This window comes from Haliotis rubra, unplaced genomic scaffold, assembly GCF_003918875.1.
Source record: "Haliotis rubra isolate DU_JTF1 unplaced genomic scaffold, ASM391887v1 Scf667, whole genome shotgun sequence".
NCBI lineage: Eukaryota > Metazoa > Mollusca > Gastropoda > Lepetellida > Haliotidae > Haliotis > Haliotis rubra.
In genome coordinates, this window is record NW_025767376.1 from 590,273 (window position 1) to 605,526 (window position 15,254).

The following is a 15,254-nucleotide window of genomic DNA, read 5'->3' on the forward strand; positions in this document are numbered from 1 at the left end:
ATCGTTGTCTATATAACGTTGTGTTGTATAATCGTTGTCTATATAACGTTGTGTTGTATAATCGTTGTCTATATAACGTTGCGTTGTATAATCGTTGTCTGTATAACGTTGTGTTGTATAATCGTTGTCTATTGTGTTGTATAATCGTTGTGTTGTATAATCGTTGTCTATATAACGTTGTGTTGTATAATCGTTGTCTATATAACGTTGTGTTGTATAATCGTTGTCTATATAACGTTGTGTTGTATAATCGTTGTCTATATAACGTTGTGTTGTATAATCGTTGTCTATATAACGTTGTGTTGTATAATCGTTGTCTATATAACGTTGTGTTGTATAATCGTTGTCTATATAACGTTGTGTTGTATAATCGTTGTCTATACAGCATTGTTTTGAGTTGTATCAGTGTATACAGAATTGTATCACATTGTAGTAGTGTGTACTTGAGAACATACACGTTGTTATATCTCGTTGTCGTGTCTACATGACATGATATGGGTGTTTTGCCTTCATTGTATATAAACTGGCATTATATGAATATGAATGACAGCATCGTGTTGTTTAGTCATTGTCTATATAGCATTGTATAGAGTTGTATTGGTGTATAGAGCATTGTATTGCATTGTAGTAGTGCGTATTCTTGCACTTGAACTTGTATAGGTTGTATGTCTCTTTGGATATGATGTTACCTAATGTATGTTGCCTCCATCTTTCATTGCCGCCGTGATATTGTTGGAATATTGCTAAGAACGCCGTAAAACTAAACTCACTCACTCCAACTAACATTGCATCAATATAAATGACAGCATTGTGTGTACAGCAATGAACTATGCAGTTGTTGTTAATATGGCATCTTTTGTATTTTGGCTAAGTAAGTGAATGAGTGAGTTTAGTTTTACACCGCACTCAGCAATATTCCAGCTTTAAGGTGTCGGTCTGTAAATAATCGATTCTGGACCAGATAATCAAGTGATCAACAGCATGAGCATCAATCTACTAAAATTGGGATACGATGACGTGTGTCAACTAAGTCACCCGATCCTGTTAGTCGCCTTTTAACGACAGGCATGGGTTACTGAACGTCAATTCTAATTCACGGGTCTCTGGTTAAGTGATGGACCAGATGTGTATTATGTCTTTTTTTTGCATGATGGGAGTGCGTGTGTCTGTGTGTCTGTGTGTATGCGTGCGTGCGCGCGCATAAATGTGTATATGTTGGTGTATATATTTAGTATGTATTTGTCAGGGTCAGAGGGTCAGCCATTTCGCGAAATGACTGATTTCACAATCTGACTGTAACATATATATGCACAAGGTTTAAAATGACAACTATAACTTTCTTCTACCTGCAGGATCTGTTTGACATTGGTTTGAATAGTCTCGCACCGATTAGGAAGTTTGACTCGTCATAATAAGTCCAATGTTGGTGTGTTTCATCGAAGTAGTATATCTGTACGACCGTCGTCACTTTGACACTTTGTTCCCACGTTGATATTATATCTGAAATACGATATACCGGAGATGCAACCATCTCACTCACTCACTCACTCACTCACTCACTCACTCACTCACTCACTCAGGGAATACGATTATAATGGTTTATGAGCATGTACATTTATGATAAGTTAATCGTTTGTATGAGTTTTGACTTCATACCTCCTCATGACCGTAAATGATTTGACAACGTCTATACCTTTTGACGAATATTTACCTCATGAATATTTACTGAAAGGCGAAGATCCTCCGTTTTGTATCCCTTGTGATGAAAGAATCACGGTCAAGCATCTCCTGCTTGACTGTATTGATTTTTCCATTACAAGGGATAAATAAATGAATGTCAAACCAATTAAGGATTCTTTTTATAAAGTATATTATCATTTAATAAAAGAATACAAAACGTTTGATTATATGTTTTGTAAACAGATCAATTCGTAACTGAGATTGGCAGTAGCTGTATCCTCAAAGGGGGTGTAAGTATGGTAAAAATATTGTCCCCCTGAGAGGGTATGTAAGAGCATGTCTTTCAAAGTATATTTAATCTCATCACATTTTAATCGTAGAATATATGTTCATTTGAATAATGGCTAGAATTGTCCAACTTGCCAACGGCAATAGGGGTGCTACAAATCCAGCTAGGGCCCATGCAGGAAGTAAAAGTAAGTCCCCATGGTTCCTAGTATGGTGATCTACCTTCAGTTGTTGGCAATATATAGCCTGATTTTTATATTGTATTCTCTTTCATAGTTAAGATGTTTTAGATTTTCATACTAGTTTTACATTTATAATTGTGACATCCTAGTTATTTTTACTGTCCTTTTCAGACAGTTAAGAATATTGATGGCCATCACGAAGATTTAGATAATACTCCTGCATTTTAATTGCAAAATTTATAAGTTATAAAAGCTTGTAAATGATTAGGCATCATGACATATCCGTTAGGTATTTCCCATCTGTATTTTGATAGTTTATGGCAGTGCAGAAATTATTATCATAATTATCGTGTAATTAGTTTTGCAGCTATATACGAGTATTATTGGCAACCTCGTTTCTCACGTAATTCAGTGTTTTGAAATCTGTTTTGGGTAAGAAATCTAGCAAAAATCGTAGCATGTTGTTTTGAGCATTATAACATGTATTGCATTCGTAAAACATCATAATCTAGTGCCATCACATTACGCTATTTGTTTAGGAACACAGTTGTACTTTGTAAGAGTCAATGTCAACAACGTCGCCTGTCAGAACGATCTTGTTTACCTTTTCAAGAGTTTTTGAATTGACCCTAACTTTTTGACATTTCGCTCTAAGCGTCCAGTTACGAAAAAACTAACTATCAGATATGGATTAATCTTACCTTGTCCTTCGACAAACTGATCATAATCCCTTGACACTCGTTAATTATCCATTCTTTGGTGAATTTGTGATCAGGGCCGAGCTACATGTTTTGGTGACCCCGCCATTTTAACTTTGTGACAGCCAGTGTATTTCGCAACGGGGTTACCGCTACTTTTGACTCAGATTAGTGTTTTGCATTGTAAAGTTTATCTAATCTTGTGAATTACGTAGAAGAACCCAGAATTGTACTTTTTGATGATGTATCAGGTCATGTTTCAAAGCCGATGTTAATTCTGACAACGGGAACTATGTGATTCTCACTGATGTATTCATACGCGATGTTCAGCATCATTATTTATGAACGTGTTTTTCATAAATATGACTTCCAGTGTCACTGTCAAATTGTATAAGGGGCTGAGTCATGTTTTAAACATCTTATGTGTCAGTTAAATCCAATTGCCTCCTGACATCTGTAATCTTCCTCTTTGAATTGTCCATCATAATTCCCAGCAGATGCTGCTTTTGATATTACGTCCCTCAGAGGGAGCAAGGACGTAGCAAGACGTAGAGAGACGCAATTGTTGATCTCATGATATTGGAAGGCATTTAATGAATTAATTAGACATAATTAATTGGTTGGTAAGAATAGTCATTTTCCTACCTGATTACTTCCTGAGATAATTCGCCTTCCTCTTTATTTCAGTGGTTTCATGTTGTGAAAGTAGATCCCTCAAAAGAATAAGGACGTAACGGGACGTAATATCTCGTAATTTGATTGGTCTAGAACTGACATGTGATCATTTTCTCACACCTATAAATACGGTGAGAACCATTCTGATTTTGGCAGTCTACAGGTCAGTTTCAAACCAAGGGCAGATAATTCAGCCCAAAAGTTCCCCTTGTCCTTACATAATTATAATAGCTGATGCTATAGATAGACTGCACTTTTCGAACACAGACACAAATTAATAACTTAGTAACTATCAAATTATTCAGATTACCCGGATAATTAAGCCATCACTATATCTATATAACAGTAAAGTCAAAGGTCATACTTATATTGCACTAACACTGGTCCATGCACATAAACCTTAAGCTTGAGAGGGGTCTACTTTATTAGAAAGAGCATTGTGCTGAAGTACATTTATACCCATGAATAAAAAGCTATTTATTCATTGAAAAGAAGTGTTTGACTCTTCCTGAAAACAAGTTTGAGTCCCGGCCGCCACAATATTATATAAGTTTATTTTTATTCATTTATGTAAATTTGAATTTTAACTCAATCACTTCAAATGATATGAGGGCCACTGTACCGGTATTGTTGTGATGAATAAACCCTTATTTTACATCATGACCTTTTAATGATCAGTAATAATGGAAAAAATATTCGGCATTTTGCATTATAATTCCAAAAGATTACATCGTCGACATATGTTACAACGTGCTGAACCTTAATTATATTTTGAGTGGGAGGTGGCGTAGCCTAGTGGTTAAAGTGTTCGCTCGTCACACCAAAGACACGGGTTCTATTCCTCACATGGTTACTGTGTGTTAAGCCCATTTCTGGTGTCCCCCGATATTGAATATAGATAAAAGCGGCGTGAAACTAAACACACTCACTGTACTTTGTCTCACTGCAACAACCAGTTTTGAACTTATCTTTATACAATGCAAATACATTTATTTACAATACGAACCAACATCTCCCAGTTCTTTTTGTAAGACATAACGACGAATACTCTTGTATCAGTTGTAAGTGGAATATAGTCGGTACCACCAGCATGTCAGTAGACCACTATATAGAACTATGAATACACAATGCCATTTAGAAGGTGGTCAAATGTAACATATGTTACATTTGGGATTACACTTTCTCAGTATAGTACAGATTCGAGTACTTTTGTTGGGTTGAGTTCCACGCGGGATTCGAACCCACACCCACAGAGTCAGGCACCTAATCGCCAGCACGCAAATTCAGCCGCCTATGCCGCTCAGCCACCGCGACTTCACAAGACTTATTCTGTTACGCGGTGGCTGCTCCTCAACATTCATGGTCTGTAGTCGCACCTAAACGATAACTCGTTTATAGATTTTTGGTCTTTAGAAACGATGCAAATCGATTCCACTCCGCTTTATGGTCTAGTTACATAATTTATATGTCATGCATAGCCTGCAGAATGACTAGGAACCATAGTCGTTACTCTGGGGAGTGGCTGTATATATTCGAAAAGTGCTTGCGAAAGTTTTCCAAAGAATAATGTCTTAACTGGGAGTAAAATAAATAGCGTCTGTTTCCGCTTCAAGAGTATTTTATTGTTGGATTCCTTTATATATTACGAGAAAAATCCCACTTCACATTGACCCAGATTCTAACGGCATTAATGATCTTGATTCTAATATAACAACTGTTAGAGCAGATTACGGTGGTGATATGCCTGTAACACGTGTAGTTCAAGGTGATTTCAGTTCTTGGGTGGGCTCAAACGATGATTATTTGTTGGAAGATGATAGGGATTTGAACTCGTTGCCATTATCAGATTTGTATCTTCCCCGACAGATTCCATGAGACTAGAGCAACACAAGATACTACAGGTAATATGAATGGCTTGGCTCTCTACTACAAGTGTTATGGGGCATACATATAGGTAACGGTAGGAAATAAGGCGACAAACTGGGTCTATCACATTTATTACAATAATAAATGGTTCAAGACTTGTTGATTTAAAGCGCACTGATCCAGAGCGATTTCGTGGACTGGTTGCTGCTTTTGTTATTGTTTTTCGCCCGTGAGGACCGGGATGATATCCCAGAATTCTTGACTGGTTCGTGATCTCTGCTGCGCCACCCGCAAGCGCAATAGATAGTATAATTGTAGATCAACAAAGATGAAATCATTTTTACTGATAACATTTCTATCTTTATCATTATGGTAACAAGTAAAAAAAATGAAGTTCAACCATGTGCCAGTGATAAAAAATGTTAGGACTGAAAACAACCACGTCAACGTACGTCTTTATATTTTATCTTATAATCCAAATTAGTTTATTTTCATATTTGTATGCATTTTGAAAATTAATAACAAGCACACTATCTGCTTATACCTTTACAGTGAATTTATAACACATGACTGTAATATCTAGACATTTTAGAGATTGCTAGTTGAATCATATTTCACACACACGACCTATGCGACCTGACCTAGTGTATGTTGTCTGTCCTATTACACTTCACGGCGAAAATTCCTGCTGGTTGAATGCTACAACAAAATGAATAAAACAAAATGCAAATATAAGAATTAAAACAGATAAAAGTTATAGCAACATTGTCAGGGTATTACCTTGTTCTGAGGAATGTATCCATCAATATCCACATAAAGGAAATCGAGATACCATTCATCTGCAGCTGACATAGAATCCTGTTCCATGTCATGTGTCTTTCAATAGTTTAATATGCGAAAATGTGATATATCGTTTCAGATTTTTCACATTGGTGTATAGTCATTAGTCACCCAAAATAGCACACCTGGCAACTAATTGCATGAGGTCCGCCATTCTTTAAAAAGTAATTCTGTTAGCCAATAATGAGCAATCAATCAATGTATCGGCGGTTAATCCTTTGAAGAAAGGAGGATTCTACAAAGGGCACTTGCATGAGGTCCGCCATTCTTTAAAAAGTAATTCTGTTAGCCAATAATGAGCAATCAGTCAATGTATCGGCGGTTAATCCTTTGAAGGAAGGAGGTTTCTACAAGGGCACTTTACGACAGGGTGTATTCAGTACAGATTAGTAAAATCTACTTGCATAAACACTACCTTTTGACAAATCCGCTGTGCAAGATAAAAGTAATTAATCAATCAGCGTGTTATCGGTTGATAATCCTTCTTGCTGCACTTCCATGTACATATTACATAACATGTAATACATGGCAAACATCAGACCTTAATTTATAATAATGAGTATGTACTCCAGTCACGACAACTGCCAAATGGGAACCTTTGTCGGGTAATCTGAGGTGGTGTTACCACTAATTATACCTGTTATAAATTCATGCTCACCGAAGCCATTCACATCAAACGCCATAAGCCCACCATCAACCGTGACCAAGGGATGCTTCATTCCATCAGCTTATGATCCACTCCTCCACCAAGCCCAGTCTATTGTATAAACATCGCACCTATTGTATAAACATCACCTTCATTGTAACTACTCCTGTATTTATACATCTCTGGCTTCCATTCACTATCCTTTGTGCACTCACTGGCTTCATCAGCTTACTGCTTAACCAATTATGGCAATTATGTTGTTTCCTTTGTCAATTACAATGTATGTTGTTTCATTGTTATATACAGTATATATATGCAGCTCCTCCACTTCATGTATCACTCTTTGCTTGACAACGGTACAAGAATCTGTATCGAAAACGTCGCACTCACGAAATAAAGAAGTTGCTATCCATAAAAGCGTGTTCCATATTATATATTCATTAACTGACCATCAAGTGAATGATGACAAATAACATGTGTAGGTTTACCACCAAACACGGGTTACAGCGAGGGAGTAGTAATCGCTGTATTGCATGCAATTTTATTTAGCTGAACAAACTTATGGACCGACACTGTTTTGAGGATACGAACGGAACTTCATTGTTGCATAAAAAATACATATAAGCATATTTTATGTACTTAAGTTTAAAAAAGTATATACCAATTTATCTAAGTAAATTTTTAGATTTTTCTAGCAATGGCAAAGTGGGGTTGTTTAGTTACGGATTGAAAGACATCAAATGTGTGTTTTTAATATCATAGGTAATAGACATATTTTTACATGACATGATTAAATATTGAGGTAGAAAACACATGAGGCATTAGAAATTCTGAAAAGCCTACACTGCTGGGATGCTTTATTACAATCAGACAAGAACTCCTGGGGATATTTTGAAATAAGGCATCTGATCGGCAAGGTGGACAGTAGCCAAGTCCCCGTGTCCGTCACGGTCTAGGATGCAGGTACTGCCAGCTTGCAGCCAGGACTGTTGGCGAGAAACATTCATCGCTCTGGATCAGTACCCCTTTAATTGTTTCTACTTGATTATGGATATGTTTGTCCACTCGCGGTCAGACTATGACCACCTGCCTCTATCGTGTATTGGGCGTCGAAAATCGTCAAGTAATAATAATAATAATGTGTCCATTTATATAGCGCCAAACTCCACACTAGGTATGCCTCATAGCGCTAACAATCAAGGCCATTATTACCCTGGATAACCCAAGCTGCCTGTTAGGCGCTAGAAGGTTATAGTCATATGACTTTTTTCCACCGGGTACCCATTTTTCCTGCTGGGTGAACAGAGACAATTTTGAACAAACTCACTTTGCCTAAGGTGAGACCACATGTGTCACATGTGCTTTGTTGTGGGGCAGGACTCAAGTCCTAGAAATTCTCAGGAGTCAAGCTGCCAAACACGGTCACCCATCCAAGGACTCTCCGAGCTCGACGCTGCTTAACTTCACTGATTTTGTGACCTGAGCTTTAAGCACAGGGACCACGCGCCACGCGCCACCAAGTAGTCAGTGATGGACATGTCGAGTGTGAAAACCTCGTAAAGTTCAGGTGAAATGATGGTGGTTTAGACAAGTTCAATGGGACTGTAGCGTCTAGTGCAGCGAGATGTATATTAGATGAGTTTCTTGATCTTAATGTATTCCTGATATCAATGGCGCCGCCGAGAAACTTGTTGAGTTTCTCCACTATGTGGGAAATCACTTTCAATGTCGTGATGCTCAGTTCCCGAGATCAAAGAATATTCAACCTAAATGGTTTGATGAACAGTTCTCAAATACGTTTTACTGGCTTAATATGTTCCGTAAATGCAGAGCAAATTAAAACCTAAACAGATACAATGAAGCAAGGAGACACTTTCGCCTCTTATGCACAACTAAAAGTAGAATGCTTAACAGTGATATTGCTGATGAGATTCAAAGTGCAGCTATGAAGAAGTAAGGTTGTTACGACGTAAATTGTAATAAAGTCGTAACACGGGTGTCGCAGACGGTGGTTGGGGTCGGGCTGGGAGATAGATATATCATCTAAGATAAGAATGATAATTCTTTAGGGGGATTAAACTAAGGAAGTAAACGGCATGTGATAACAATTTACAAATAATGCCCAGTCCTGTCGATCTTCGGGTGGTCATGCCACCTATATATTTTGAGACATTTAATACGATGGTTGATTTAACCTTTTCTATGGGTATCGTGCTCTTTAACAAATCTCAACATAAACTTTATGAAAGAAAGACACGTTAGATGTTAATCAATAGATGAGACATATTCAGCGCACAAGAAAAAGCATAAAATATCTTTGAGATGACCCCTCTTGCCTGTAGGCAGCACATTACATTTAATGCCAGGTGAGTCGACGGTCCGTTGTCATACTTGGATGAGCGACCTAATTGCCATCTGTAGTCTGATCTATTGTTTTCAGCAGCTATTCGGGTTTTTTCTACGTTTTGCGCAATTTTAGGAGTCAACATGCTTTTCTGGATATCCTATTATGCATTATATGTATTAAAAGTTACTAATGATTAAAATGTATTGCATACAATGGACAATTTCTGACAGTAAAAGCTGGTACCACATCTACCAAGTACAATATACAATATGTTTTGTAAATGGATAAAGTTTTTATAATTGGTAGTTCATATTATCAACTTAGATTGTTAGTGGCTGTACCCTCAAAGGGGTTGAAGTAGCGTAAAATTACTGTCCTCCTGAGAGGGTACATAAGTCCCAAAACTTTCAGGTACCAAGTTTTTAAACGTATCTATTTTTGTTCTTCTAAATTTCAGCTATATTATCATACAATCGCCAGCGGCTGAAGGGATGGCGTAAATCCAGCTAGGCTCCATGCAGATAGCAAAAGTAATGTAAGTCCCCATGGTCCCTAGTATGGTGATCTACCTTCAGTTGTTGGCGATCTATAGCCCGTGTTTTATATTGTATTGTCTTCTTTAATTGGAATGTTTTAGCTTTGCTCGCTAGTTTTATATTCATATCTGTGATTTTCTAGTATTTTTACTGTCCATCGTCGACAGATTTTAAGTTTCAAAATGTTTTCACTTTTTATGTGATATGGCCGAGATATTGCCGATGTGACGTTTCATATTAACTCACTGACTTAACTCACTACAATATACAATTTACGACAGTAAATGGTATCACGCTGCCAAAGTTGTACTTTACAACTAATCAGTTAACGGTGGAAAAGCAAGATTTTATGAGCACTTCCTTCAGAAGTATGCAGGTGTAATAGACCTTGCCAATAAGTTCTTATCTCCCCTGCTTTATTATTATACCCCCTTGAGAACTCTTTCGCAAGAAGAGATAGAACGGCGCTTGACGTTCACTTCCGAGATGTTTTTTCGAAAATGAACGGAACGAACACGAAACAGCGACATTACTGCACCGTCTGTCTCAACTATGGAGGAAAGGAGATAGAAAGGACGGGTAGTGACACTACATAGATTTCCAGCAAATGAATTATTGAAGAAAGCTTGGATTCGGCGGCTCAAATTGGTGAAAAAATTACAAAACACAAGACCACCCAACGTCAATTAGTGGATGAGTTTTTCTTAGTTCTCATGAGGCTTAGACTGGGACTATTACTGGAGGATTTGGCAGATAGATTTTGCATTTCAAAATCAACATGCAGTATCATTTTTGACAAGTGGATAGACTATTTAAGTATAAAACTGTCTTCTTTGACAGTATGGCCGTCAAAAACATTAAGAAAACAATGCCAAAGAAATTTAGAAAATACCCTGATGCCCGAGTTATCATTGACTGTACAGAAATATTTACCGAAACACCACAGTCCCTGACAAATAGGGACCCTCCTTTACTCAATTATAAGTCGCATATGACTTACAAATCGTTGATTGGTATTAGTCCTGCTGGGGGTAATAACGTTTGTATCTGACCTTTGGTGGGCGGTACCAGTGATAAACAGATTACCAAATTGTGTGGTTTGCTACATCTGTGTGAACCTGGGGATTCCATAATGGCTGATAAAGGATTTCCCTTTTCTGATCTGACTACTCCCTTAGGGTGAAATTACACATCCACCTTTTAAGACAAAAGGTTTTTACGAAGAGAAGTGGAAGAAACAAGACGCATTGCAAATTTAAGAATTTACGTTGAAATGGCAATTAAACGTGTGAAGAATTTCAGGATTGTACAGGGGGTCATTCCAATTACTTTGGCAAAGAAAGTCACAAAAATTTGGAAAGTGTGTGTTCACTTGACAAACCTTCAGCCTCCACTTGTTGGCAAGAAGTAATAATACTGAGAAATTTGCACTGTTGAGCTGTGTGCTTTGTATTTCCAAATCCAGCGCAAATAGTGTGGTCCTGTGTATATAACTGAGGTCACAAATCAGTTGAAGTTAATCAAGGTTAAGTGCAGAGTCCTTGGATGAATGATGGTGTTTGGAAGTTGAGTCCTGAGAGTTTCTATGACATTAGTCCTTCCCCACAAAGAAGCACCTGTGGCACATGTGGTCTCACCTTATGGAAGTGAGTTTGTTCAAAATTGCCTCTGTTAACCCAGCAAAAAATGGGTACCCGGTGGTGAGATAAGTCATGTGACTATTAACCTTCTAGCGCCTCACAGGCAGCTTGGGTTATCTGGGGCAATGTAATAAGCAGATTCACATTACAGCGCCCAGTGAGCAACTAGTGAGATGGATACTAGGTGCTATGTAAATGAGTTATTATTATTATTATTATTAAGGTATATCACCCAAACTCAACCATCAGCTGTCTGATTCAGACCATAACATGTGGTCCAAAGGAATTCTAATTTAAACACTGGAATATTAGTTTGCATCTATAATCATGATTATGTAACTAGTCCGGTTCATGTTATTCTTACCAATGTCTCCTGGTTAAACTATTCAATCATACTATGTGATTAACGTATTGGTGCAAATAAAACTGACTTTTACATTTTTCAACAGCATTTCAGTTATCTCTGATTTGACATTTACGACAGGACACACCTGGTACTATGTGAAAATTGAGAGCTCTGGCTTATACCGATGAATTATGGGCTGCTTTTAGCATTGCACCCTTCCCTCACTTACTTACTGTATTAGGACAGAACTTTTCTGTTGTAAACGTTTCATGCACCCATAGGTCTTGTGTGTGCCTTTCTGCTTTTATCAGGTCGGACTTCCATCTAATTAATAATAGTAATAATAGCTCAGTCAGTCACTGAGACACTTGAACATACATATATAACTCACTCACACACTGACCTAAGACACATTAAGCTTACTTAGGAAACAAGTTATTTCTTCATCACTTTCAGTGCCAGCATCTGGGAAACAGCATGTACACTGAAGTAACAACCCTTAATTGATTAGGCTTTCCAAGCCAGGGATTGAACAGTTGAATTCTACAACTGTCAATAACTAAAACTAACAGTTGGTAATAGAAATGAAACACAGACTCACTTATAACAGATACGTTTTAATGTCATAAAGCCCTTACTTCAACATTTGTAATGGTAATCATTTCACTGAGTGACATTGCAAGTAATGATATGAAGTATTTCACAAACAAAGACCTGGGGGAAAAGACAGGAAAATGTTTACATTATTATTGAAATGTGAAATAGCTTAAGAACTAAAATTCACATAAGTAGTAAAATTTACATAAAACCACTCAGTGAACGAAACTTTGAATAGTATGTGTTATCAATTCATACATTTTGTCAAGCTTGAATGAAAATGTTTGAAGTGAATAGTCACTATACATGTAGTTTTAAGGAAAGAATCTAAACCAACCACAGTACTCTGGTTTTAACATGATATAATGGACATAGTGTATGTGTACATTTAAAGTCGTTCATGTCCTTACACAGGATGCAAACGCTTTCCTCGTTTCACACGAGTTGTGAAAAGCTCTGGCAGAATGGCTTTAATATAAAAGTCATTGAGTAGAGAGAGGCAGCCCTCCCAGAATCTTGAATCAAAGTGTATTCTTTCCACATGACAATCCTTCAGAGTCCATATGAAAAATCACACCAGTTCATTTGGGATAGAGCCATTTGTCCTTGTATTTGGTAATAGTATGTGTGGCCAACTTTCAATTTAATTTCTCCTTCCTTGAGCGAAGAACAGAATTGAGGATCTTCCGCTGCCTGGTGTACTGTGGAAAGCCGCCACTTGTAAGGACACTTAATTTCAAGAAGTCCAGTTTCATTTCCAATGTGAACAACACCATCAGGACTGGATCCAAGATGAGGAAAGTCCTGATGCACCATGAAACCACATGTAACAACCTTTGCATTCACATCATGTTTCTTCATCAGATTTGCATATTTTCTCCTTGCAGCCGACTCATGAGTACGTCCCCATCTCAGAGCATCATTATCAAATGGTGAATATGCAAAAATGGTCTTTACAGCATTATCAAGGCATGTAGATGTTTTCAGTTTACAGACAAGGCCAAAATTGGAAGAGGTTAATCGCCCTTCCCTTGCTGAGCTCCACATGTTATTGTTGGCTTGTCCACGTGTGTTCTTCTCAATTGTTACACAGTCTTCTTTTGAGATGGACAAGGCACTGAAATACTCTGAAAAATACCTGATACAATCTTCATTTTTCAAATCACAGGTGTCTGCATAGTTGAAATCAACTGAATGGAGGGAGGTACTGATACATGGGATTCCTCAGTCATATTGACAACAGACTCTTGAGTCAGTAACCACCCTGCATGTGGAAAATGTTCACAGAGTTTTGGAGCAAATCTGTCCACATTTATGGGTTTAACCATCGATTTATCAGGAGCATTAGTAGCATCTTGCCTTATAGTTGTTGTCTTTTTATGTTCTATCCACTTGTGTTTTGTGAATGTCATATCTTGTGATTTAACAGGACTCAATTTACGTTTTCGTGGCTGGTTCCATTTGCATTCCTGTGAAGTAGATGCATGTAAGCCCTCAAGTTTCTTTTCTGAGATGTCAACCAAAGCATACAGGACAGCAGCGACATGGTTGCAAGATTCTCCTTCACTGAAACAGATAAATTGTTCACTGAATGTCAAATTGAAAATGTACAAAAAAAACCCTAATTCCATATCAAATGAGGTAAAACAATACACTGTAGGCATACGCTTTACTTGGATACGGTCCCGCACACATAAATGGAACACATCTGTATTACATATGCCGACAACGAACGCTCAAACGTTATTTGGTTATACATTCAAAGTTGAATCAAGTCCAGAACATTCATCACAATCGTATATACACAAGTATAGTTTGTTTTCAGTAAATGGAATTCATACTTTAGATCTGCCAGATAATATGATTATCGGTAATTTATTAGATCTACTTACCCGGCAGTGCAGTTGCAACCAGCAGCATGTACCCGGCCTGTAACCTTTGACAAGGACACCCACACATCATAATCTGGTTTCTGTTTCATATTCTGAGTTGGTATGGAAGGAATCACTTTGGCATTGACATAACAATGAGAACAGTCCGCGGATATGTGGTGATATCGGACTGAATGAACGTGTCTATCTTCATAGTACACTTTAGCTTTCAACTGGCGTTTAGCGTTGTTTGGGTCAGTGTCTAGTGTCCGCTGCTTGCTCAAAACCAAATAATTATACAGATCACTTGAACTAAATGATGGCATAAGCTCAACACTGCTATCCCAGCCATTTTTCAAGCGTAGTGGGTCTGGTAAAAGTTCCCCGAGAGGTGACAGAAACTTCTCAAATCGTCTTTGTCTCACGCTGACCACGTCGTATGTATTGACATCTTCAATCGATCGTTTGCCAAGATCACGTACACCTTTGGCACGCAAAATTAAGTCAGACTTATTCCCTGAAACGTGTTCTCCGTGATTCCGTAAGTAGGTCTTAAGTTCACGCACATTCAGTTTATCAAAATTCAGATTCACGTCTTGAGTTTTCCCGCCTTGTTTCTCTGCTATCGACGCCATTTTGAACTGAAAACATCTCCGGAAGTGTCCTTGATAAAGGGAGATAACACATGGAAGGGGAGATAAGAACTTATTGGAAAGGACTATACATGTGTATCTTCTAATCATCCACCATCCAATTCTGAATTAATTGTCTTATTTTCCCAACTGTTATCTGTAGAATCCTCGGTTATTTTCTATTGCGACGTGATCCCTACACACGAAACCTTCACAACACCTATTTATGACGTCACAACATGGTGGCGCCCATGTGGAGACTTAGCTTAGTGCAGTGCACTGGCACTGAACAATACTATATGGACAGTGTAACTAATACTGCGAGAATTAGAATATAGAGGATACTAAACGACCTTCCATGTAATACCATTTTTATTAAACGAGTTAATGATTGGTATCAAACGCGGGAA

The 15,254-nt window shown here is 37.8% G+C and overlaps 1 protein-coding gene across 1 annotated transcript; it reads right to left on the reverse strand.

The window, feature by feature from the left end:
- Positions 1-13,197: 13,197 nt before the first annotated feature.
- LOC124257577 lies at positions 13,198-14,911 on the reverse strand. The gene is made up of 2 exons (XM_046691677.1): positions 14,234-14,911; positions 13,198-13,907 (listed from the first exon to the last, which is right to left on the reverse strand). The coding sequence occupies exons 1-2, from the start codon at positions 14,845-14,847 to the stop codon at positions 13,499-13,501; spliced, it is 1,023 nt and encodes a 340-aa protein (XP_046547633.1). The 5' UTR covers positions 14,848-14,911; the 3' UTR covers positions 13,198-13,498.
- Between the last annotated feature and the right edge of the window lie 343 nt (positions 14,912-15,254).

What these genes read in the sequence shown, in the direction of transcription:
- LOC124257577 (XM_046691677.1), bottom strand. Translation starts at nt 14,847, where the DNA reads ATGGCGTCGATAGCAGAGAAACAAGGCGGGAAAACTCAAGACGTGAAT. An exon ending in GGTTGCAACTGCACTGCCGG is followed by an intron (nt 13,908 to 14,233) that starts GTAAGTAGATCT and finishes TATCTGTTTCAG; the next exon opens with TGAAGGAGAATCTTGCAACC.